Below are 26,752 nucleotides of genomic sequence, written 5' to 3'. Positions count from 1 at the left end.
GAGGAAACAAGTCAATTTGCATATCCATGAAAATATAAGCGAGAGTGCAAAGATGCACAAAATTGTACTCACGCAGCTACATCTGTGTATACCTACATACTGTATATATGCACATATACATATCCACTAGGGGTGGAAAAATACATCTTTTTACAATATACCACAATATTCCTTGTGACCATTGATATTTCTCCCCATAATCAATTTTTCTTTCTTCTTTTTACCTTGTCTGCATATGTCATTATAGGACAGGTTAACACTACATGTAGTATAGACAGTGCAGTTGAAATAAATGTCAGACCGACTGACTGACTTGTATGACTAGTTTATGATACAACCTTTGGTTTTAGATGAAGAAATTAAAGAAATTAAAATCAGAATAATTGTCAATGATAGTATAGTAGTGAACTTCTTATAAACGTTCATGTGCAGTTCAAATAAATGTCAGATTGACTTGCTGAATGATGACGAAATTATGACTCATTGTGTCTTCAAGTGTATGATTTAACGTTTGTTTTTGGATAAGGAAAATAGGGAAATAAAAATTGCGTTGATAGTCTGGTCTCTTGGGTGGATTTTAAGGAGGGATCATGCAAATTTGTCTACAACCATGACATTTGGCACACTGAGGTCGCATTGAAAAAGATCCCATCTGTAACTGATTCAGGACCACATATGAAAGGGGTCTAAATGGGATTTGAAAAAATCAGATATGGGTCAGATATGAGTGTTCACACTGCTTTTAAAAAATCAGATCTGGTCACTTGAATCCCAAAAAATCAGATTTGAGACACATTTGCCTGCAGTGTGTACGCAGCCTTTTAGTTTTTGACCTGCTGAATTCAAATGGGGTCACCCTATTGGACAGTTAAAAATGGCGGCAATCCAAAAAAAAAAAACTTTTCTAAGGTTCTGGACCTCAAGGATTCTAAGTATGATGGCTATTTGACAGTAACCTTGACCGGGATGTAACCACAGCAACATAGGACTGGGATGTAACCACAGCAACATAGGACTGGGATGTAACCACAGCAACATAGGACTGGGATGTAACCACAGCAACATAGGACTGGGATGTAACCACAGCAACATAGGACTGGGATGTAACCACAGCAACATAGGACTGGGATGTAACCACAGCAACATAGGACTGGGATGTAACCACAGCAACATAGGACTGAGATGTAACCACAGCAACATAGGACCGGGGTGTAACCACAGCAACATAAGACTGGGATGCAACCACAGCAACATAGGACTGGGATGTAACCACAGCAACATAGGACTGGGATGTAACCACAGCAACATAGGACTGGGATGTAACCACAGCAACATAGGACTGGGATGTAACCACAGCAACGTAGGACTGAGATGTAACCACAGCAACATAGGACTGGGATGTAACCACAGCAACGTAGAACTGGGATGTAACCACAGCAACGTAGGACTGGGATGTAACCACAGCAACATAGGACTGGGATGTAACCACAGCAACATAGGACTGGGATGTAACCACAGCAACGTAGGACTGAGATGTAACCACAGCAACATAGGACTGGGATGTAACCACAGCAACATAGGACTGGGATGTAACCACAGCAACGTAGGACTGGGATGTAACCACAGCAACGTAGGACTGAGATGTAACCACAGCAACATAGGACTGGGATGTAACCACAGCAACGTAGGACTGGGATGTAACCACAGCAACGTAGGACTGGGATGTAACCACAGCAACATAGGACTGGGATGTAACCACAGCAACATAGGACTGAGATGTAGCCACAGCAACGTAGGACTGAGATGTAACCACAGCAACATAGGACTGGGATGTAACCACAGCAACGTAGGACTGGGATGTAACCACAGCAACGTAGGACTGGGATGTAACCACAGCAACATAGGACTGGGATGTAACCACAGCAACATAGGACTGGGATGTAACCACAGCAACCTAGGACTATGGGATGCAGATCATCAGTTTAACCAAAGCAGCTAAATCCTGATAAAAAAAGACAGGGTTAGAATTACAAGCATCTAATGCAGACATTAGTACAATATGTATAAGGTTCAATGTCAACAACATCATTACATTCCCCCTACACACTGATACACTCAGATCTAACACTGAATTGAAACTATTTGTGCTCTACTGCCATCTAAAGGACTTTAGATTTCACAACAGGCTGATGCTTTGAACAAATCCATTGAAAATGTCTCTGGGTCTGTGAATTACTTGACGTTGATACAAAGTATAAGGGAGTACTGAATCGAGTAAGGGATGGATTGATGTCAAAAGAAGAGTGGGAAGAGAAGATAGAAGGAAGAAGAAATCATTAAGCAGCAGCAGGATAAAAGCAAGTAAAACAGATGGATTGGTGTAGAATAAAGGGAAAAAAGCACAGACAAAGGAAGGTAGTGTGAGATAGATACGCAGTGTTTGAAGCTACTACTGAAGCATTGTTTTGCCGTTCGACAGCAGGCCTGTTTAAGATGATTATTCAATGACATGGTTCCTAATGGAAACCAGGAATGTGCCTGTGCTGGATCTACATGAAAACCGCAGGCTGAATGGGATGTAAAGCGATGCAATTTTCATTTCTATACTAGTCTTTACCTAACTCTTCTCACAAAATGAAAATCTTCTTCACTCATGTTACATTTTGTCGTGACTTGATTCCCAAAAGTGAGTAACAGTCATGCTTCGAGGTAGCCAAAGCCTTAGAATGAAGACTATCATGCTTTTATTTTGAAAGCAATTTTTTAGATAGCACTAATATTTTATTCTAAGATCTAAAATTGTTGATCACCTGATAAAGTAATCATTAAAAAGGTTTTCTTTGTGTACTTTTTTTTATTATTATTATTATGGATCTTGGTATTGTTTATTCATTACTATTTTAATGTATTACCTTGATTTGATTTATGTATTTATTTCAATCATGTAAATGACAACTTCAAACAAAATTAAATTAATTTACAGTATCTTGCATCTTCAAATTCTTACACATCTCAGTTTACATGAACGAGTCCTAACCCTACCGCTACATGTTTATTTTTAGTTATTTCAGTCTCTTTAAACATGTGAACTAATGTAGAAACATTAAGTTACTGATCTTTCTCCATTAACACCAAAACAATCAACAACAAAAATCTAGTTCAAGGATTTTTTTTTTTAAGTCATGTGACTGTAAACACTTTTTTTTGTCTGTTTCTAATGATTAACATTTTCTATATGAGTGAAACTGGCCAACATCCAGACACCAAACTCATACACATTGCTTGTAAATGTAACATGGCTGTAGTTTTACCCTCTAGCAAAGGAGTTGTGAGTCAGCTTATAATAGACAGCTGTTTTTAAAGTAGCTGCAGACAAAGGGCTGTATTGTCCTGTTGTTCAGTTGTTATAGAGCCTACATGAGACCACCAGCAGAACCAGTGGCGTCCCTCTTTTTTCCCCTGGTTTCGATGTTCAGAAAATGCCTTGGTGAACTTCGCCACCCCAGCAGCTACTTCTCTTTCTTTCATTCTTACTCTGTCTTTTCTCAAAGTCGATAGAAAGAAGGAGACAGCTACAGAGACAGTGGTTTGGCAAACGCAAGACACTTACATGGAATATCGAAAACACACACAATCACACACCTACACACACTTTGTTGCCAGGGTCAGACCTGGTGCAAAAGGTCAGGATTGTGGTCCAAGGCATTGCTTCGGTCACTGCACTTTAATGCAGGCGTTCTCAACTTTGGGGTCAGGACCTCATTTGAGGCCGCGAAACACTGGGAGGGGTCGCCAGATACGTTAAAAAAACTAACAAATTGTTTCTCAATGATTTGAGCCCATTTTTGCTTATTTTCATCCTTTTTCTGCAACTATACACCAAACAAGCTCCTTTTAAGCATGTTTCCTATATTACTCCCATTACTGCCACTTCTCCATCAAATGTCAATGTCTTTTCTGCATATTATTTCCACTTTTGAGACATTTTCGGAGCTTAGAAACCCTTTCCACCACTTTTTCCACCTAATGTCAGATGTTGACCCATTATTGTCACTTTTACCCTCTTTTCACCATATTTCGTGCTTATTATTGCCAATTTAACCACATCCATGATTTGTCATGCCCGTTATTTGCCAGTTTGAACTACTTGTTCCTACTTTTTAAAAATACATTTCCACAACCCTCCCTACCCCCAATTTCTGCCACTTTTAAGCCAAATATTGACACTTTTGAACCCTTTTTTACAACCTTTTCTGTCCATTTTTGGCCACTCTAATTTACAATCTTTTACCAATTTCTATGGTTTTTAAAATCCCATTTCACCAATTTTTCCATCTGTTTTGGTCACTTTTAACTTTACGTCTTTAAGATGACTATATACTCTGGCACAAATAATAATAAACTTCCTGGACAACAGTGGATATTATTCAGATAAATAAATAAATGTGGTTTTCACAGATTCATAGAACAATGGACCATCATTTTGCTGACTTTGTGGATGGGCCCCAAAAATCTCTTCCCTTTTTTCACCCTTATAGATGGCCCTGTCTCCACCTGACTGTTCTTCAATGTTCATGTCTATGTTCAAACACCTTCAGGTACAGTGGGGGTCCCTGCCCCCTCTGGCACCTTTAATGTGGGGGTCACGGGCTGAAAAGTTTGAGAATCACTGCTTTAATTGGCTACGAAAGGTTGAGACACACTGATATTTATATTTTAGAGTTATTACTTTAAACTGGTTCTTCAGATCTTAAATTCAGTCCACATGCTGCAACAAGACCTGCACTGAGTCTAGAAAAACTGTTCATCAAGGACATTGCGTTCATCAGAGAGCACCATCAATCTTTTTCTCTAATTTCTCACTCATTTCTTTTGGTCCATTTGCAATCATAACAAACCCCAGTAAAAATGTTTGACTTGAAAAGAGTCTGTTTTCTGTCTGACATCTCCAGTTTACTTCATTTTTCCCCCGGCTTTCATAATTTCCCTGTGTGCTAGAGAGCAACAATCTCCCACACACCGTCTGTACATACAGTAATTTATCATAATTGGAACCATACTTGAAAATCTCCATTTCTGTTTTGTTCTTGTTGTGTATATCTTTATCCCAGTGTTGAGTCGGTGAATGACGGACGTTACCACACTGTCGAGCTCTTGATTCAGAACCGTTCCCTGAGCCTGGTGGTGGATGACGGAGCCCCCAAGAGCCTGGGCAAGCTAGCACGCCAGCCCTCCGTCGACCACAACACCCAGCTTTACATCGGAGGTACACGCCAACATATATGTAGACGCATGTTCTGAAACACACAGATGGTGCGTTTCACTGTCGTTCTGTGGCTGTGATCACATGTATCACACACACACACATACGCACGCGCATTTGATCTCTGCAAGGGTTGTGGTGAGGAAGTAGGGGGTTGTTTTTTGTTCAAACTTTCCAAAAGCGTGGTGGGGAGCCATGTGAGAACAGTAAGTCTTTCTCTCCTTAGTATCAGAAGCAAAGGTTTCTTTGTTTTCTTGCTGTTAAAATGCGGTGATGCTTTATTTCTGTTCAAACAATATACTTTACTGTAGGATCCAACCCAAATAAAACCACTGACTGCATGACTTCTTTGATTCTCATCCTGTCTGGAGTATTTCTGTTTACATTTCATTTTTATTGTATTGTTTCAAAAGGCGTACCGTCCCAGGTGGTGGCCTTAGGTCTGCGGCCAGGACCAGATCGATCCCCTCAGGCGTTTAATGGCTGCATCCACAATGTTCGAATCAATGGAGAGGCTCAAGACCTGAGCTACAGATCTACGGGAGGACGAGCGCAAGGATTAGAGAGCAAGGTACACAATTACTACGTCTCTGCCCCCAGCTTTGATTTGAAACTGTAAAGCAGCCTCGGCAGCTTTATTGGGAGATCTATGGTGTGCATTAGTCATTAATTCTTCAGCTGCAGGTTAATCTATCATGTGATTATTAGCATCAGTAAAATAAGGCTACAATCGTAGGAAACATTTGTTTATTTGTTCATTGGATCACCATTAGCTTCCACCTTGGTGGATGCTAATCTTTATGGGGGTCTAGTACATGTAAGAACCAAACAAATTAAAGACTTAAAAATATACAGAAACATTGCATAAAAAGGTACATGAGGACACATTTTCATTACACCAACAAATACATTTAAAAATATATGATATATACATTCAGATTGGTAAAGACATGATTTCAAGCATTTTTAAATATGCGTAAGGTTGGCAAGTTTTTCAGGTTCATAGACAATTTGTTCCATAAGTGAAAAGCTCTATAAAAACACAGACATTTGTAAATAGTTGGTATTAGGGCGATTGGTGACTAAGTTGGAGTTTGAAGCTTGAAGTTGAGTATTGTACAAGTGGATATAATGGGAGTATTTGATATTTTCATGAAATAATGTCAGTTGGCCAGTTAAACTGATCTTTATAAATATTAGTAAATTATAATGCATTTTCATTTCAATGAGGGGCCATGATAACGTGCAGTACATATCAGTGATACTGGTCCTGGCGGCAAACCTTGTTCTGGGCAACTTGAAGCCTCAGATTTCGTGGTTCCCGACCAGATTACTGAACTGTACTTAAGGTGACACAGTACAAGAGATTATACATAAGAGGCATATCTCCGAATAACAGAAATATCAGTTGCCATTTTCTTTATAACATTTTCTATAAATAAGAATTTAATAAGACACTTGGTAAGAAGTTTAATTTTTCTCTTTCCAACAGGTTGACGGCATCCTTGCAGGGTGTCACACATGCAGTGTATGTGCACAGGGCACGTGCAGAGAAGGAGGAGAGACTGGGGTGACCTGTGAGTGTCCACCAGGGCGCACTGGAGCTTTGTGTAACCAAACTGCAGCTGCCAGTCCATGTCAAAAAAACAGGTAAGAATACACAGCATGGGGCGTGTTGTGCTTACAGCTCACACAAAGACATTTTAAATTCAAATGTCTCTTTATTCAAAGAGCCAAACACAAATAAATAAACAACTGTCAACTAGACTTTTCATTTTCTCACAATATTACTAATGTAGATCAACATCGGACTTATTTAAGACTCCTCACTTCCTAAAAATGATATTGCATCAAGTTATTGATGTGAATTGAATAGGATTACATTTGTTAAGACGAAAATACAAAAGACTACAATAATATCAGAAAATTACACAATATAACAAAAATACACAAAATACCTGACAAAAAAAATTGTAATTAAAGGAAAATATACAAAACTACTACCTAAATAAGAAAAAAAATATGAAAATAGCGGAAAATAGACAAAAGTACTCCAATCACACACAAAAATAAAATAACATATGAAATGAAAACTAAATTCGACGAGTTTCTCCTAAAACATACAAAATTACTGTAAAAACACAAAAAGATAATAAAATATACACAAAATACATGCCAAAAATGTTTTTCAATTAAAGGAAAATACACAAAACCACTACCAAAACACCAGAAAAATATATGAAAACGAAAACACAAAATTATTTTAAAAACACAAAACAACAGAAATACAGACAAAAGCCTTTTTTGTTTCCTGTGTTAATGCTCAGATTGGTCATCGTTCTTAATGCTGAGGAGTTTTAATAGAGTGGCTCCCAAATCAGACAATCACATTTTTGCAGCCCTGCTGTGATAAAAATTGCAAACATAACATGATGTGTATTAACAGTAGTAAATACATGCAACACATGATGATATTGATAAAACAGAGGAAAAACAATGGAAACAAAACCAAAAAAAGGACGACCCCTGCTTTTTGAACATGTAGTAAAGAAAATGGACAATAACAGTCTACTCCTCTTCTTCACTCTTCAGATGTGTTCATGGTGCATGTGTGCCAAAGGCTCAGTCGTACAGCTGCCAGTGCAGTGAAGGCTTCCAGGGTCTGTACTGTGACCAGCGGCAGGAGCTCCTAACCTGTAAAGGTCAGCGCTGTGGACGAGGAGAGTGTCGAGTGTCAGAAGGAGGCGAGCCAGTGTGCCACTGTCAGCCCGGCTACAGCGGACCCACCTGTGACACAGGTACGTAAATATATATATATACCTAAAGAGACCAGGGCAGGGGTCAATTACATTTTAAATTACAATTACATCTTCAATTATCCATGCTCAATTACAGTTTTGTTGACCAGCAGTTACAGCAATTACAATTAAAAATTTAATTATAATTTTCCCCCTGAAATCTATTCCAATTACATTCTCAATTTTACAAAATTGTTGAACCATTAATAAATAAGCCCATAAAAGTTAACCTTCCTCTTGTGTTAGCTTTCTGTTAGCATCTCTTAGGATAACGGGTTGGTTATGACCTATGCCTTAAATCATCTGTAATGTACAGAAAATCATCCCTTTTTTTTTACCTTGTTAGGCTTCTTTATCAATGAAAATATTGGTATTGATATTTTAGGTGTGGGCGTTTGAGCCTTTTTTGTGTCTGTATACGCCTCGATTTAAATTTATAAATGTTAGAATGATCCTCAAGAGAGCTGACAGGTAAACTTAATATGAAACATATTCTAATAATGGTTAACTACGTATGTGCAAACCATAGAACTATAACACGGTTCCCCGGTATTGCGTTTATTTACATCATAAATGACAGTATTTATACAGGGTTCCTGTGGATACTAAAAAAGTCTTAAAAGGCATTAAATGCATGAATCTAAAAATAAGGCCTTAATTGTAATTAAAATGACTTCAATCGATGTTTCAAAAGTCTTACATTTTCACACATAAGTATGATTTTATTATTGTAATTAGTCTATCATTTCAAAATAAATGGTAACATTTGTTTTTTGTTTTTTTAATGTATAAACTACATGGGAAAATGTAAATTTAAAGAAAATTGCCTTTGCAATGAAATTTTTCTTAATGGTTTTTTATTTTTTGCATTTTTGTTGTTGTTTTATAGATTTCTGGCTATTTTTGTCGTCATCCTGTGTTTTTGGAGTGGTTTTGATTATTTTAGTCTGTTTTTTGTGTGTGTATTTTACTGTCATTGTGTGTGTTTACTTTGGGGGCCGCCAGTTGCACAAAACTAGACACTAGAAAAAAAATGACCCTAACCTTATGTAATTGATGTGGCTTTACAATTCAATTACGATAACAGCAACATCATTTTTTTCAATTGATTCCCATTCTAATTATGTCATAACTACTTAATTACGAATTACACAATTACAATTATAATTGACCCCAACCCTGAAAGACACCATTGTTTAAGCTAATCTCTATGTCTTTTCTCCATGACTATCACGTAGAGCTCAAATGTCAGGGTGAGATGGTCCGAGAGCAGCTAAAGCGCCACCAGCCCTTGAGAACGTGCACGTCGACGAGCAAAATCCCCCGCATGGATTGCCTGAGAACGTGTCAGGCTTCTCTTCCTCCTGGCGTTTGCTGCGGGGTCACCAAGAGCAGACGGAGGAAAGTGGTTTTCCGCTGCAGCGACGGCACCTCGTACTCAGAGGAGATGGAAACGGCCCTGGAGTGCGGCTGCTCCAAATGCCCGTTGTAACACCACGGCAGTTGTTTTGGTTTCCCAGCAGTCCCCCCGCTGCCATTTTGTGAATCCATACCCGTCTACGAAAGTCGTTTCTCTGAGACATTTTTTTTTTCCAGTTGAAGAGCACGGACAATTGGTGATTTCATTTTCCACATTTTGTACGACCGCTGCCCATTTTGGTGTCAAGAGAAACCACGAAATGAAACACAAATGGGACACGTGTGTGTATGAGTGTATGAGTGTGTGTGTGTGTGTGTGTGTGTGTGTGTGTGTGTGTGTGTGTGTGTGAGTGCATGTGAGTGCATGTGTGTGTGTTGGACAGAGAGAAAATATATTGTAAGATAAAAGTGAGAAAAACATAGAACTTATTTTTATTATGGATTTTTTTTTTTCTTCTGAAAGACGACTAAAGGACTGATGAGTTGCTTTTTTTTTAATGTGGTGATTATATAATGTGTTGCATAGTGTTATTTTGTAACTCGTAAGAACATGTAAGAAAAACTACACCGACAAATAGAATAACATTCCTTAATAAAAGTATACGAATTTTTTATATATATAAATATATGTATAAATCTATACAGATATCCACCTTAACCACATCAACTGTATATCTCTTGAAGTGTATTTGCATGATTGTAATGTGAGTGCAGACGGCTCCGGACACTGAGAGAAGGGAGTGGGGTAACATTTTGTTTTCATTGGTTTCCCTCTCTCATGGAAGCTAAAAGGTAACTGTACGTGCCTTGCTAAGCTACTTCACCATATAAAGTCCACATAGGACTTTTTCTTCAGAGATGATTGAAAGTTGTACTAAATTTTTGTTTTCTTTCCCTTTAGTTTGATGTTGCACACGAGACTCAGAGCCACATGAGATTTGATAAGAAAGGAAGACTGCTGCCATTTATTTACTGTTACTTTTTCACTAACTTTAACATTTAAAAATGCCACTATTATAGTGTAGTGAGTCCTTTGTTGAATTTGAACCAGGAGTTAAAATTGAAGCCGTACCAGAGCACTTGTTGCCCCTACAGAGTTCTTTGCAACGTGTGATTTGAAACTTATTTAGTGAGAATGATTTCTTGAAGCACTGACACACCAAAGTCAAAGTCACCTGAATATGCCTTAGATCGTATGTGTCAAACTCAAAGCCCGGGGGCCAAATCCTGAAAATTTGATAATCCAATTTGGGCTGCAGTAGAAAACAAAAATGACAGAAAAAATGTAAATCATTGTGTGAATGAAACTCAATATATGCAGGGGCTCACAATTTTCCTGGTGCTTATATAGTATGATGGCAGTCATTTTTAATAGTAAGCTGTTAAAAAAAAAACAAAAAGTTAAAAGTTGTATTAATTTTCCTCAAATTATTACTTAAGTATTTATTGAATTAAATAGAAATTTGGCACAAAATCAAGTAAATGTAAAGTGAAGACCCTTTTGGAACTAATATCTGTCACTTATTGCTTGGATATTGTGTTTTTAATGTATACATAGAAGTGCAAACTATGGCATAATGTTGAATTTACTTGTTTTCCCGCATAAAATTTGCAGCCCACTTGAGATCAAACTGCTCCGTATTTGGCCCCTGAACTAAAATGAGTTTGACACCCCTGCCTAGACGTGACCGTGTCTTTAGCTACCGTACTCTAGGATGAAAGTATTTGTTAAAGTTTGACTCCATTTTGCTCACACAAGATGGTGAATACTTGACAATAGTGAGACAGAAAATATTATTTTCATACACAGTTATTGTTGGAGATAAAAATAATAAAATCACCCTACAGTTTGAGGAGTTTGTGAGAGGTTCCCTCTTATTGACCCAAACAAAGTGTCAAACTCAAGGCCCGTGGGCCAAATTTGGTCCGTCAGATCATCTAGTACAGCACCCAGAAATATTTTGTTCAACATAGAAATAACAACAAAAACATGACTCTAGAAAAATTACCATAAAATTTGAGGATATCTTACTCTTTTCAAATTATCAAATTCAGTAAATATCCATCTAAATAGGAAGTACTCCTATATGCAGTAATGCTAAATTACAATTTTTTTATTTTTCCAAAACAAGGAAAATTCTTGCAAATTTAGGGAATTTAATCGTGATGAAAACATAATGTCTGTAATATCATAGATGCTGTGGTTCCAATCAAAATGAAGAGAAAACCAAACACATACAAACACCTTAAAGAAAGACTGAAACAGTGCAGAATTTGAAATTTGATCGTAGAAGAGCTGAGCGTAAATGGAGAACAAAAAAAACTACAGATATTGACCTAAAGTTAAATGTGTGCTGACAGCACGTGTCAAACGCAAGACCTGCGGGCCAAATTTAGCCCGTCAACACATCTAGTCTGGCCCGCAGAAAGCTTCATGTCAAAATAAAAATGACAACAATGTGACTTTTTATAAATCATATAAGTTGTAGATATCTTACCCAAGTAAAAACTACTTTATATGCAGTAATACTAAAAAATACATGCAAAATTCTTACATTTTGCAAATTCTGGCCAATTACATAATATTTGAGAAAATCTGTTGCAAATTCAAGGAATTATGACTAATTGCTTAACATGCAAGATATTGGTGACTTGTGACATGTGAAAGTGCAAACTGGGGAGCCACATTTTTGAATTTGTGCTTTTTTTCCTTCACAATTTCATGGACTTTTCTGGTACGTATATGTATGTGGTCCTTGAACTAAGATGAGTTCCTGGTTTACAGCAAACCTCCACAGAAATGACTGGTAATAACAACAACAGGAAAGGGCAACATCAATGTACGGCTTTCCACAGACTAACACAAGTATACATAACTACTGTACTGTTTATGCATTGTTGCTTCTTTTCATTTGATTATTGTTGAATTTTGTTAATTTAGGTGTGAAACATATCAGTGTTTTTGCTCTTTCATCAAGTTTTTCTTCTTTAGTAGATCTCCATCATTTCCTTCCATCCCTCACAATCAATTGCAAATATTTTCTTCATCTTGTTTCTGAAATGCATTTTAAATCATGTTTCCACTCCAATCAAGTCCTTCACCATATTTCCTCCCTTTCTGACAGTATTTTTCCACATCATTTCTTCTCATACTGAAGCTTTAGTCGTTTGAACAAAAATAAAAACCTCAGTTATTATCAGTTAGTGACCAACCGTATAACTTCCTGTAAAGTCAGTTCTTTTCATTGGAAATGTCATAAGTTCAAAAATATGCGAGTGGTATTTGAAACTTTGTTGAATGTTGAAATTAAACAACCGTTGAATCTTTACGCTGCTATGTCTGAATTCTTGATACTATAAACAATCTTTGTATGAATTAAATGATTTATAGTACTATCATGTTCGTGCTTCTAACAGCTATGATATAAAAAGAAACACAATTTTATGATCAGATACGGAAACTAAATCAGATTAACTGTCCTTACAGTGATGCTACCACTGTCACACAGATACAGTAAATACAAAAAAAATAACAAATTAATTAGCAGGGATGCTGCAAAAAAAAAGATCTGCATGATTATTGTAAATTATGGTTAATTAAATATTTCATCATACTTTACTTGCTAGTCTGCGCTTGACTAAATATATTGATAATTGGACATTTATAGATTTTGCTATTACGTTTTACTGTGATGATGATTTTGTCTTTTATCATATTTTAATGCGTTCAACAGGTTTAAGAATGAGACTTAATGCATTCACAACCATTAATATTATAACAGTATTGAAAATACCACCATTAACTATATACAGAAAAAAGGCTAATGGTAAAATTACACTCCACATGCACGTGTAGAAAATATTGTACTCACTGAGAAACAATGATAAAAAAAAAAAAAATAACTGCCAAAGTGTTCTAAAGTATGTTTAGTTTTCAAACACTTCAAAAAGTAGAAAAAGCAAATTAAAAAAAGATGTCCAAGTTAATCTGTAGAAACAAGAGAGAAAGCTTAAGTTTTAATCTCAAATGCTTGATTCATCTGAAGCTGACTGTAGACCACAGTGCAGCAGCAGCAGAATGACTCGACACAGATGCATATTGTGGTTAACACATTTTTCACTACGTGTCTGCAACTCTAGGTAGGAGGATTCACACCAACAACTGCCGTACTATATAAGAAAAGGCAGATATCCACATTCCACACACACGTCTGCAATAATTTTTATCTACTACTGCTTAACATCTCTTGCTGCCAGAACTGATACATACATCAGAAGAAAGAAGAGCCATCTCCTGTAAGCTTCCAGGTTATTATTTAAACAAAAGCCTAATTTGTTCTGTCAATAATGGAAACAATGCATACTTTGTATTGTGTTTTTGTTCAAATAGTTTTATTATTTCTGTTATTATTATTGAAAAATAAGTTGTTATTTCATCTTTTTTGGGGCACACTTTAACAGAAGGACCAATGAAGATTCCAGTGGTGTGTTTGATGCTGATGCTGCTCGCAGCCTGCGCTCTCTGTGATGTGGACATCCATCCTCATGATCAATGGTTAAGTTTCCAAAAAAAGCACATTAAGAAGGACATGGAGATCAAACGATGTGATGCTGAAATTAAGAAGAGGAGTATTTTTGAAATGAAGGAAAAGGTCAAAGTTTGCAAACCTGTTAATACGTTTATTTTATCAGAAGCGTCCAATGTGAGCTCTGTGTGTGAGAGTGGAGAAAAATGCGGTGAAGATGGCAACCTGATCAAAAGCAAAACACGCTTTGACATTGTTGTATGTCGTCTTAATAAAAACTGCAAATACCCTGAATGCAAATACACTGGCAGAAAACTTACCAAGAAGATTATTATCATTGACTGTAAAGGTGGTTATCCTGTGCACTATAATGGAAATAATTACTACTGCAACAACTGACAGAGCAGCTAATGTATGTGCTTCAATAAACGGTGATATTATCATTCGGTATCTGGTTTGTCAGTCTCTGAACTTAAGTCATTAAACGTTTCTCATTGTGGAATAAATGTACAACACAGATTCCAAAAGGTTACTTTTGTGATATGAGAACGAGCTGTGTGTGATTTTTTTAAACCGAAATAAATTGACATATACCAACACTCCTACACACACGATTCCGTGCACGTGCTGGTGTACATGTCAAGTTTGTCTTTGGCCTAACCACGCCCCTATGGGCTTCAAGCTGCAACGATGACAGCTTGTGAAATTATTACACTAATACAAAAGAGCTCTAGTTTCAATTTGAATAACACAATCAAAATGTTTATTCTCTGCCCTATTCTATCTAACCTATTAATCATTGAGCAGAAAGTATTCTTGATGTCTGAAGGTTCCTACTCAGTCTTTGAAGGTAATTCAAGATCTGACAATCTTCCAAACAAGTCTATTCACCGTTAATTATTTCATTCGACAAAATAGAACAAATAAGGTTTTGTATAGTATTCAAAGCTGCCGGCGACGGCAAGTAATAAATGAAAGGTATTTCAACATAAATGGGAGTTTTCTCACAAAGGCTAGAATAGCTGTTTGCAAGTTTGTCATTGTCTCCATTACAAACAATGGATTTGTTGACAAATGTTCATGTGGCTTAAATTTCAGAAAAGTTTAGCAGAATGCATTGTGGGATTGGAAATGCTGTAGAAAAATGTAAAAACGGCACCAAAGCCAAAAAGTATCTTTAAAAAGTGATTGGTTCTTTCTTACAGTATTTCTTTGCCAAACAAGACAGTGATTTGCTTGACGCCATTTTCTGCTTTGTTTATCGCTTCCCCCCCGTGATGGCATCACTAAGACTTCAGCCGCATTCGAGTCTTTCCGTGGAAAGCCAAAAATATCAACATCTTTATTATTTTTTAACAATTTTCAATCGGTGAAAACACCAAAAAAGTCACTTTGGCAGTGTTTTTGGGATCACACTGGCATCAGTGGATGGGAACAACTTTTATATGAAATACAGGTTCAGTATAAAACAAATGGTAAAAGTTGTGGCTGGCCATATCTCAGGACTGTATTAAAACCAACCAACACCTAAAAACCGAAAACTCAACAGGATGTTTGAGGCTTGGAGAGAAAAACGAACTTCAAGCTCACCCATTGTGGTTTCTGCTTTTCTCAAATAATGATTCACCACTGAGTGAAAGACCTGCAAACCATTTCATTTCAATTCTCGATTGTATTTATGTACAAGCTACTCCTTTGAAACTTTGTGGTTGTTTGAGTTGCTTTGCAAAACGGTAACTTGCATAGGTCTACAACTCGACAAATTTGGACTCTAGACTTAAGCTTTGTAATTTATAGCCTTTATTTGATGTACTTGGAACTATGAGGTAAATGTAATAGTACAGCTTTAAACTAAAAGTATATAGAGTATATTCTTATTTTCACCAGCATGTATTTATCACATACATGACCTTTTCAAGGATAGGCTAAGAGTTATGATCATTCCATTACTTTAATTTTTACTTTGTACTTTGAAATTTAATGGTTTTTATTAGTTTTCTTCTTTTTTTCTTTTGAAAATGCTTAGTTTTAGTTTTGTTTTTTGGAAATGCGTGTGTTAGTCTGGTGCAATTCTCAAAATCGTCAAAATATAGAAAAGAAAATATACAAATCTGGTCTCATATTATACTGCTTTTAATACCATTTCACATAGGTCTCAGAAGCCAACAAAAAGTATTTGAAGTGCATTGCACCAAACACTACCGCTCAGTCAGTGTTCAAACATCTTATGTTGAAGATCTCCTGATATTATTTTTTCTTGCATGTTCATGAACATAACGTTACCTGCAGCAATTGAGTAGTGTTAGCTTCTGTGCTAACTTCACACTGACATTTTAACAGCCAGCAGCTTATCATGCTAGTTAGGCTTATGAAGTACAAAAAACACAAAATAATATGAACTTCCACATTTGTGCTTGAGTCATGGAGTGTTCTCCACAAACAGCAAAGATAAAAACTGTCCACTGGGTCCTGAGAGACTCAGATAAGGGGAGGGAACAACAAAAAAAAAAAACTTCTGCTTGGCTCGTCCTGCCTTCACCGTGTCTGTTTACTAGCAAAGTAAATAGTGAGGGTGGAGCTTATCTCCTTGTGGGAGTGGCAGTAGGAGGAGTTACTCCTCTTATGACAGTCTGAGCACACATTTCACAAAATGTGGAGCAACCAAGCAATGAAGGATCATACATTTTAACTTTTGGAGCCTCATAATGAGCCTGTAGAGATATTACTGTTAGAAAACCATTAAAAAGTGAAATTTGTATAATATGAGACCTTTAAATGATCCCTCTGACAAAGTCACCTCAGATGTGTCACATAACACCTCTTCTTTAAGCCTATTTCAGATGGCTTCTTATGCATTACAATGTTCAGGTTAAGATTCTTCTTTTCAGAGCGTTACATGGCCAAACGCCTGCTTATGATAAAAAGCTACTGAAGCCATAATTTCTCTAACAGAACACTGAGGTTATCCAGCCAAAGTTTAGTTGGTGTTCCTTTGAGCAAAGTCAAAACAAAGAGCAAAATATTATTGGCTTAAACGAAAAGGTATGCGTGTGTTTCTTTCTAGAGTCCGCTCCACTACAGTTAATTAATAATAAATGTTTTTGATCCATAGGAGTACACCGATTTACCGTAGGTGTAGGAGAACCTTAATAACCCACAAGAAAAACCATGACTTGAGTTGGTTTAAACCAAGACTCCTCCAGCTCAGAAGCAGTTAGAAGAAAACTTAGACATTGTGCCTAAAATGTTACAGAACATGAAGCTCCCGAAGGTCTGGGAGGATCTAGGTTTGTTATCATACTGAGTGCTCATTCAGTATGTTTATATTTAAGGGTATACGAATAATGAATATCTCAACCACATCATGATGAAAATATCATGTCTGTTCTGAAAGGACGTCTTTGTAGCCAGCGTTCTTCCAAAAGGTCTTGAGGTCACTCTGACCACCAAGAAGATAAGCAACTGTGAAAGTAGAAGGTTCAAAAATGAAAAGAGGATGTGGCAAGTCTGCTGCTCAGGTAAGGGTCAGAGGAAGCTGAAGTTTTTTTAACAGGTTTTGTAGACCTCCCTCACTAGGTGCAGAAAGTTTAACAAACTAAATGACAATCAGTCCCAGTTGTTCATCTCTGACTGCCACAAGTTTCAGACACTCATTAGAATCTACAGCAGAGGGGTAATCAGTTACTTTGCTACACCTACAACTAACTCCCTATACCAGAGAAGTTCCCTGAACCACCCTCCCCCTGTCTTTCTTGACCTGCTGACACGCAAGCAGAATCTTGAATATTCATATTATATATGAGGTCAAATTTATTATACTAATGAAGAGTATGCTGAAAGTCTGGTGTAACACTGTACAGACCCTGCAAAGCATTCGGTAATCGATCACAAAAAGACAGTTTGATGCAGAATAAATCCCCTTCAAATCAAATTACATATTTATTGTTAGTTTTTATCTGGGTTCATGCTCTTGACAACCTGAATTGAGACCCCAGTAAAATTTGAGTCTAAGAACCACACCTACAAAGATATATAAGACATCAGAGTCGGCCCCAGGCGGTATTAAATGAGGGGGGTGGGGGGGGTATCAAGAAAACTGCGGGGGGCACAAAAACCCTCCAACGCTGTCACAAAGACTTTCAAAGGATTTATATTCTACAAAAACTGCACCACAAAAACACATTCAAGTATTTGATTTTTCTTTTGCGCAGGAGGCAACATTTTGTCACTCAAGGCAACTTTAGTTATCTACATCCTCTGTGCAGCCTTGGCTGTAAGTCTGACTGTTATGGCATTTCTTGTGTACGCTGTGAAGAAAAAGTACATGCAACCATTGTGAAGGTAAATCTATTTCTCTGGAAAAAAAACAACTATTATCTAAAGCTGCTATTTTCTTCATTAATACACTTTTCTGTGTTAATCCAGGCAACGTTGACTCAACAAAACACTGACTGTGGCTGGCAAAAAAGGTAAAGCACATTAATTACTGATAACATACCAAACAAATGCATCATATTTTGTACTTTTATTGTTTATTTACTGTTATATATGGCAATGATAATACATTTTATTTGAACATCAGTGCCTTTCAGGTCACCCAAGGTCACTTAACTGTTCATGAGAAAACCACAACAGCAGAGTATAAAACCACAATAAAATTTAAGATAAAACAGTATAAAACTACAGTAAAACTGAAGCTAAAACAGAGAAGGATCTTGAAGTGGACGCGGAGTTGAATGGGGAGCCAGTGGAGCTGGTGGAGAACAGGAGTGATGTGGGAAATAGAGGGGGTTTTTGTGATGATGCGGGAAGCTGAGTTCTGGACTAACTGGAGTTTATGGAGGGATTTACTGGGGAGACCAAAGAGAAGGGAATTGCAGTAATCAAGTCGGGAAGTGACGAGACTGTGGACAAGGAGAGCAGCAGTGTGAGGGGTGAGGGAGGGGTGGAGGCAATTAATGCTACGGAGGTAGAAATATGCGGACCGGATGATATTATTGATGTGGTATTTCTAGGATAGAGTGCTGTCAAGGATGACACCCAGACTTTTAACCTGTGGGGAGGGGGAGACGAAGAAGTTCTCGATTTGGATGGAGAAACTATTGGATTTGGAGAGTGTTGATTTTGTTCCAATGAGGAGAACCTCTGTTTTCTCACTGTTGAGTTTTAGGAGATTGTGATTTAACCAGGATTTAAGTTCTGTGATACCGTCGGTAAGGGATGGTTGGGTAGAAGATGGTTTACTGTGAGGTAGAGCTGGGTGTCATCAGCGTAACAGTGAAAATGAATACCATATTTACAGAAGATATTTCCAAGGGGAGGAGGTAAATAATGAAGAGAAGGGGCCCCATGACTGAGCCCTGAGGCACACCTGTAGTGACGGGGGAGGGGTTTGATTTAAAGGATTTGAGCTGGATAAACTGAGTGTGGCCGGAAAGAGAGGATTTAAACCAGTTAAGGGGGGTGTGGGTAATGCCGATGGAAGCTAATCTGTTCAGAAGGGAGGTGTGAGAGATGGGGTCGAATGCCGCACTCAGGTCGAGGAGGATGAGGATGGTTAGGAGTCCAAAATCAGCTGCCATGAGGAGGTCGTTGGTTATTTTCATGAGTGCTGTTTCAGTGCTAAAGAGGGGGCGGAAACTGGACTGGAACTGTTCATAGAGGTTATTGTGGGATAGGTGAGGGTGAAGTTGTTTGGCGACTGTTTTTTCGAGAATTTTACTGATGAAGGAGAGATTTGAGTTGGGATGGAAGTTATGATTAGGATTGGAGTTATTGCAGCGGTTTTGAAGGATGAGGGAATAGTTCCAGTGATGAGCGAGGCGTGGATGTTGGCAGATATGATGGGAATCAGAGAGGGGAGGGAGGTCTGTGTGGATGTTGCAGCAGTGTCACGACCCTGCTTTACGGCAGCGTAAAGCTGGAAGTAAAAGGTACTGGGAGTGAACACACGTGCCTCCCTCTTGTATTAGCTTTCCCTTACCATCTCTTATGATAACCAGTGAGTTTTGACCCTTGTCTTAAATCAGCTGTAAAATAGACTAAAAACTATAATTTTTCACCCAATCTCATGGTAGATTCAATTATTTAAAAAACTACTTGATATTAAACATATTTTAATGATTGTTAACTACATATGTGTAAGCCATAGAACTGTGACACGGACCGGTTCCCCAGTTTATAGAATTTCCAAGCCAATTACAATTTACAAAGTCAATTATCTGAACTCAATACAATTCAATTATGATTACAACAGCAACAGATGTGTTCAAATACAGTTACAATTATAATTACGCCATGATTGTAATTCATTACTGATCACGCAATTACAAATATAATTGACCCAACACTGATATGAATAGTTAGGTGTGCATTCAGATTTATTTTCAGGCTCATGTATAACTATGAGTTTGTGGGTAGAAATTCATGGAAAACACACAAATGTGCTCAATGAGAACTAATGACATCAATCATACGACCCATTCCACCCTTTCTTTATTTTAAAGAGCGATCCTGTTGCCTTCAAGATCATAGGAGGATCAAGGTTCAGTCACAGCCATAAAATTTGACATTTCAAATTAAATGTGCATGAAAACATTTAGAGTTTCACCAGGGTGTTTTTTTTTTTTTGTTTTTTTTTAAGTGTAGAGGACAGTTTCACCATCGGAAATGTGACACGGAGACACAAAGCTGTGAAAAACAGAAACAAGAGGCAGGCTGTGGTTTACCAATGAGCTGTGTGCCTACCACAATGCACTGCAGCACAGGAAAGTGCAGACAATCTAAGTACATCCAAACATGTTCAGACAAAAAAAAATGACCCCATTATGGTGAACAATAGATCAAGTCTTACAATTAAATAATTCTGAGCACGTCAGTCTTTGAGTAAAACATTAACAAAACCCCAGGCAAAGGCTACAACAGAATGCTACAGTTTGTGGTTAAACATAATCTTAGTTCTGACCAACTGCTGAGGCTTTTTGCTCAGATGAGACTCAGATGAAGGCTTTAAGCATAAATGGAGCGACTAACAAAATACACAAAAGAAGTCAGGTTATATAAAGCATATGCTGGTCGGTAACACATGAAGCTGTACTGGATATCACCTCATGGGACATGGCTTTACGATTAGAGAGCTAAATTAATATTTCATTGCTACGTCAGGGGTCTAAAGAGGACAAAATTACATCCACGGCCTATTTCCTGTGTCACACGTGTGATTCAGTTGGCCTTCAGAAAAGTTCCATCACAGTTAGATATGTCTAATTTTGTTTTTATATGAGGGTTGTGGTCTGTCTCTCCTCTCTAACCACCTCTGCATGCCTGTATGTTGCTTATTGTGCTACAATACGTGACAGACAGAGTGAGTGGGACATCAACCAGACTCTGTGTTCGGGTTATTTCATTAATAATTTCATAAGTCAGCAAGTTGCTGTTCAATGTAAAAAAAATGTACCTAATTTAAATAGATGACAAGCATTAGGTTAAAAGTTACATTTGCAAAATAAAGTTAAAGATATACTGTATAATAGCACTTAGTAAATGAAATTAATTAACTTGTGCATTTCGCTGCATTTTTTTAATAAACTCACAATTTCTATGGAACTGTAAACCAATGGAAACATTTATAAAACTAATGCTAGATTATTTGCTTAAGACACATTTTGGCAGAAGTAGCTTTAGTTTATCCTTTTTTGAAAAAAAAACTAAAAATAAAGACGTCTTCTATCAACACACATTTAAAGGTCCAGTATTCTGCTATTTTTCACCCATTTTCAATTGTTCTAAGAACCCAAACGACATAGTATTTGAGGTTTACTTTCCCAAACTTGCCTTTTTTCCTGAGTTTTAGCCCTCGGAAATGTCACTTTCAGAGCGCTCCCAAAAACAGGCTGTTTTGGGGCCTTCATGCATATAGTAGGCGTGTCTGTAGACACAGACTATACCACGCTCTTGGAGATGGCTTGGCTTGCACTAATATTATACTGCACCTGTGTTTGGTGTGTGGGATTCCAACAGTTGATAACCATAGCGGTTGTCTTCTGCTATCCACACACTGCACATTACAGTAAAACACATGGCTATACAAGCGGCGATTGTGATTGTGAGTCCGACAAACGCTGCTTCAGGGTGTGTGCGTGCAGCAGCAGAGTAAACTGTTTCAAACACTCACTGGAGTGTTAAGCTGCTAAGTCACTTCTCAGAGTGATGGTGATGACCGCAATGGCAATCTAGTGGTGATTTGCTCCTTTCTTATTGCAGGGCGAGCCCAAACACCTCGCTGCAATTTGATGACACGTTCCCACTTTGATGACGAATTTGACGCTGCACTGAGCTGGAGAAGCCGCACCTCCAGGAAGCTCTCTGCTGTGATTGACATGCAAATAGACACACCCACAAAGGTGAGCATTCAGCATCCTTCGCGCAGTGCTATGTATGTATTTTCTACAGTCTATGTATGTACCAGCAAACACCCAGTGACTTTTCAGAGGCTAAAACTCTGGAAAACAGGCGAGTTTGGCCAAATAAACCTTAAATTCTATGTTTTTGGGGTTCTTAAAAAAAAATAGAGATGGGTGAAAATAGCATGACATGGGACCTTTAAATATGACTACTATATTACATACAGCTTGTGCAAATGTAAAGCTATGTAATGCAAATTAACAAGAACACATTTATATATTATAGTAACCCCGGCTGTAGGGGACCCTGGTCCATGTCCAAAGGAGGTAAAAGCGCTGTCGCACATTTGGAATTTAATCAAACTTCGCTCTTTTTTCGGGCGTCTGTTTTTGAGTCAGAGAACCAAGGCTTTTCTGTTTACTCAAAGGCCTTCATCCTGCCCTACAGACCCCCTGCTGACACTCCCATCATCTTACCCAAAGAATAAACACATTCCACAGGGACACAAGGAATGTAACCGGAGACATTATACACCTCAGAAATCTTCTTCAACATGAAGATTGAAAAGGAAAAAATACACATTACAACTTAAAACACCATTCGATGGTTTAAAGGCAGAACTGTGATTTAAACTAATTCCAGTCATAATGCTGAAAGAAGTTTTATTTAAGAGTCTTTAGAAAGCTCATTTTGTAGCACACACACAAACACATCCTCCATTTTGGCCCAAACATGTGACACATACACTACACTCTAGTTTTATGACTTTGTTTGTGGACATATCTTGTCTTTTTACAGTAGAGTTAGGACTCCCGCTTCCCCTTTTATCACTGACCACGTGTCGTAGAAGTTCAAGTCCAAGTTGAAGTCCAAGGCTGGCACACAGGAGGGTAAAACACACACTCAACACTAGTGACCGGTGGCTTAAAACCAAACGAAACCTCTAGATTAAAACCCTAGATTCCATAGTAAGTCCATAATTTTCGTTTTGGTAAAGTTTTATCAATTTCATTACTTTAACTTTCCATTTTTCCTTCTACCTACTCCTCAGAGCGTTAGAAGACCCATATGAATCCCAAATTTATACAAACATCTAAAACACTCAGAATGTGTATATATGTTATACTTCCGTGTCTCAAATGTACATTTTGTGTGATACCAATGAGTCAAAATAACTGAATACCTGTGAAAACTGCCTACCATTTATCATCATCATGTTTGTAATTTATGTGAATAGCCTGTAAAATAAAAATGTACATATTGTACCGCTGTGTTTTTATTGACATTCAAACATTTATTATCTAGAACACTTAAAAACTAAATTCTAGATGGCACCTCTGGCAACGGACATATTAATTAATAATTAATAATTAATATTTTTGAATTACTACCCTTTGTTCCCATACACGGCATATTTATTTGATTTCACAAAACCTGATAACTGGGTGAATCTGATAAAGGAACTTGGATAATGCTCAATTATTTAAAAACTCCATAAAAAGCTGAAAAAGTTATTAATATTTTTCCAAATTCAACATTACTAATCTATTCCTTAATGCAACCAAATCTTTGTTTTGAGAAACTTAGTCATGAAATAAAAACCTCTCGTCGAGTGTGTTTTGCGTGTGTGTGTGTGTGTGTGTTTTTTTTAGTTGTTCCCATTGTGGTAGATATCAGCACGCTCACAAACCAATCATATTGTGTCTAACAGTGGCCCCTCTCACTTGGTGAGAGAACATTACTGTTAACACACAATAACTAAGATTAGGCGTAAGTGCATTACGAACAAAATGCACGTCTTTTATCTTTGGCTGTTGATGCTCCGTGTTGTAAGTAAGTAAACTTTACAGAATGTTTTTATTTCAGTGATTTCAACATAATATATTGTAATTGGGTTATACACTTATTTGTGTAAAGCAAGATTCTATTTTGAAAAATCAACTATTTTACATTTTATATCCATGAACATACTTTGTACTTACTACAGTAATTCATATATTTTGTTGTTGATGAAAATTTGATTCTTCTTTTCAGGCAGTTTTCAGTTGGAGACATTGACTGTGGATGTTAAACAAAATGTGACTCTAACTTGTGATCGTCAAAAACCTTCACCTGATAAAAAATTGTTCTGGATTAGAATTATTTCTGGGCACTTTCCTGAATTCTTGGGAGGAACATATTTTTTTGATGATGAAGAGATTGATGGAAGATCTAATAGCTTCTTAACAAAACAAGAGCCTGGAACCTTTGTTCTCCGTATCAGTGAAGCTAAGCTGAATGATACCGGCCTGTACTACTGTGTGAAAAATGAGTGGCTAAATTGGACATTTGTGACGGGACATTTTATAAAAGTTAAAGGTAATTGAAACATGTCTAGTTTTTGTTTAATTGGAAAAATTATGCCTGTATTACATGTTCATTCAAATATGTTTTCTATGTTCCAGAAACAGAATCTGATATCAGCTCCATCATTCAGGAGCCTCCTACTGTTTATCCAGGAGTCCAAACCTCAGTGAAGTGTTCACTATTATCCAACTCTGAAAATAAAATGTGCTCCAACAGTCCTGCTTTTTACTGGTTTAAATCTGCGTTGAATAAATCCCATCCCAGTTTTATTTACACTCACAATGATGGTGGTGAGGACTGTCACAGCAGTCTGAGGACTCCGTCTGCACAGAGATGTTTCTATAGTTTCTCCAGGAACTTCTCTGATGCAGGGATTTATCACTGTGCTGTGGCTGCATGTGGACACATCCTTTGGGGTCAAGGGACACATCTGAACACTGAAGGTACCTGCAAACATCTGAGCCTATTTTTTAAAAAAGAAAAATGACTTTCACTGATTGTTTGTTGGTTTTTTTTTCCTATAGACCTCCATGAGCAGCGTTTGCATTGGTCCAACACAGAACTTTGTCTCATTTGTGCTGCGTTGATCATCACTGTGATTGTTTTAGTCTACTGCATTTGTTCCATGAAGAAGAAAACATGCAGCAGTTGTTGTTATGGTAAGAAAAAAAAAAAAAAAAATCTCCCAAAAACTATGATAAACACTATTAATCTATTATATATTTTTTTTAATATATATCATTTCTCAAAATCCCAAAAGGTGTTGGATCAGCCAGTGGTGATCTCCACGGTCAGTGGGTAAGGTGTTAATAAAAGCTTAATGACTTTTTTATTCCCAGTTTTCTGTAAGATAATCAAAACTGTAAATTCAAACATAGCTTTTTCTAAACTTTATTTTTGTCCAGGGAGACGAGGATCCACAGGTTTACTCTGCTTCAGTCTTCAACAAAACAAGTTGGCAACAAGGAAGAATCTACACTGTTGTAGTGTTTCAGCAAACTTCTACCTGCAAATTGAATGACCCACTGAAAAAGGCAGTGTTCAGCCTGAAACAGATTTGATGTTCAGTTTAACATTCATACTCATGGTCTGTTATTCATGTCAACTGCTTTAAGAGTAGCTTAAATATTTGGGGTTTTTTTTAACTTCTAACTTTGATTCCTAAATGTTTCTTACTTTTAAAATATTCTAAATGCATTTTACTTTCAATAAATTGATCAATGACGTGAATAAGTGTGGGGTTGTTAAATCTGTCCTATGAGCTGATAATTTTTAACTTTTTCACTACCATGAATGATGAGTAAATAAAAACCTAAATTCCTGGGCTTGTAATCGGAGGGTCGCCGGTTCGAATCTCACCCTGGTCATTGCTGTGGGATGTTGAGCAAGTCCCTTAACCCCCAACTGCTCCACAAGTTCCATAATGTGGCTGACTACTGCTCCTCAGGCCTGGGTAAATGCAGAAAACCCTTTGTATCTGTGTGAAAACATGTATGCCAATAAATAAAGAAAAAAGCCCAGATTTAATCTTTAATTTACCATTCACAACTTGAATCATTTGATGGAGTCGGAAACTGAGGGAAAGGTTTAAAGCCTGGTAACTGACACTGCTGCAAACATGGTCGCCACAGCAAAAAAAGTTAGCCATGTTATGTGCACATGCACATACCTGTCAAGTTTTGGATTTGAAAATAAGGGCAATTTTCTGGTGCCCACAACGAGCCGTCCCACCCACCCACCCACCCAAGCTCCAGTGTCTATTATATTTTAAGACAAGTGTTCAAGAAATCTAAAATAGCCACTTGTCAACCACTTACTAGATACAATTATTTGATTAGAATCTGGTAGGTTGACCTTTATTAACATTGAAATGCTATGAACATTCCTACTAGGGCTGGTGATATGGACCAAAACTCATATCTCAATATATTTTCTCAAAATAGTGATATATGATATAAATCTTGAGAATTTTATCAAATAAAGTCTGACCAGAAAGA

General features: G+C 37.3%; 3 protein-coding genes across 5 annotated transcripts in view; all 3 read left to right on the top strand.

The window, feature by feature from the left end:
* Window positions 1–10,840, top strand: part of slit3 (slit homolog 3 (Drosophila)) — a 306,653-nt gene extending 295,813 nt beyond the window's left edge. For all 3 annotated transcript variants that reach the window (XM_028459161.1, XM_028459159.1, XM_028459160.1), the window contains 5 exons: window positions 5,112–5,266; window positions 5,677–5,834; window positions 6,756–6,913; window positions 7,856–8,061; window positions 9,300–10,840. In XM_028459161.1, coding sequence (XP_028314962.1) covers window positions 5,112–5,266; window positions 5,677–5,834; window positions 6,756–6,913; window positions 7,856–8,061; window positions 9,300–9,553 — 931 coding nt within the window. In that variant the 3' untranslated portion in view covers window positions 9,554–10,840. The remainder of the gene's footprint in view (window positions 1–5,111; window positions 5,267–5,676; window positions 5,835–6,755; window positions 6,914–7,855; window positions 8,062–9,299) is intronic.
* Window positions 10,841–13,689: 2,849 nt separating this feature from the next.
* LOC114470799 (ribonuclease pancreatic-like) lies at window positions 13,690–14,405 on the top strand. Its single transcript, XM_028459129.1, has 2 exons — window positions 13,690–13,776; window positions 13,942–14,405. The coding sequence occupies exon 2, from the start codon at window positions 13,950–13,952 to the stop codon at window positions 14,403–14,405; it is 456 nt and encodes a 151-aa protein (XP_028314930.1). The 5' UTR covers window positions 13,690–13,776; window positions 13,942–13,949.
* A 9,720-nt stretch (window positions 14,406–24,125) lies between these two features.
* LOC114470798 (uncharacterized) lies at window positions 24,126–25,816 on the top strand. The gene is made up of 6 exons (XM_028459128.1): window positions 24,126–24,242; window positions 24,444–24,767; window positions 24,854–25,198; window positions 25,280–25,414; window positions 25,516–25,553; window positions 25,661–25,816. The coding sequence occupies exons 1-6, from the start codon at window positions 24,200–24,202 to the stop codon at window positions 25,814–25,816; spliced, it is 1,041 nt and encodes a 346-aa protein (XP_028314929.1). The 5' UTR covers window positions 24,126–24,199.
* The last annotated feature ends 936 nt before the right edge of the window (window positions 25,817–26,752 follow it).

Source organism: Gouania willdenowi, chromosome 10, assembly GCF_900634775.1.
Source record: "Gouania willdenowi chromosome 10, fGouWil2.1, whole genome shotgun sequence".
NCBI lineage: Eukaryota > Metazoa > Chordata > Actinopteri > Blenniiformes > Gobiesocidae > Gouania > Gouania willdenowi.
Note: the sequence above shows the minus strand (reverse complement) of the source record. Positions and strands in the feature narration are given on the sequence as shown.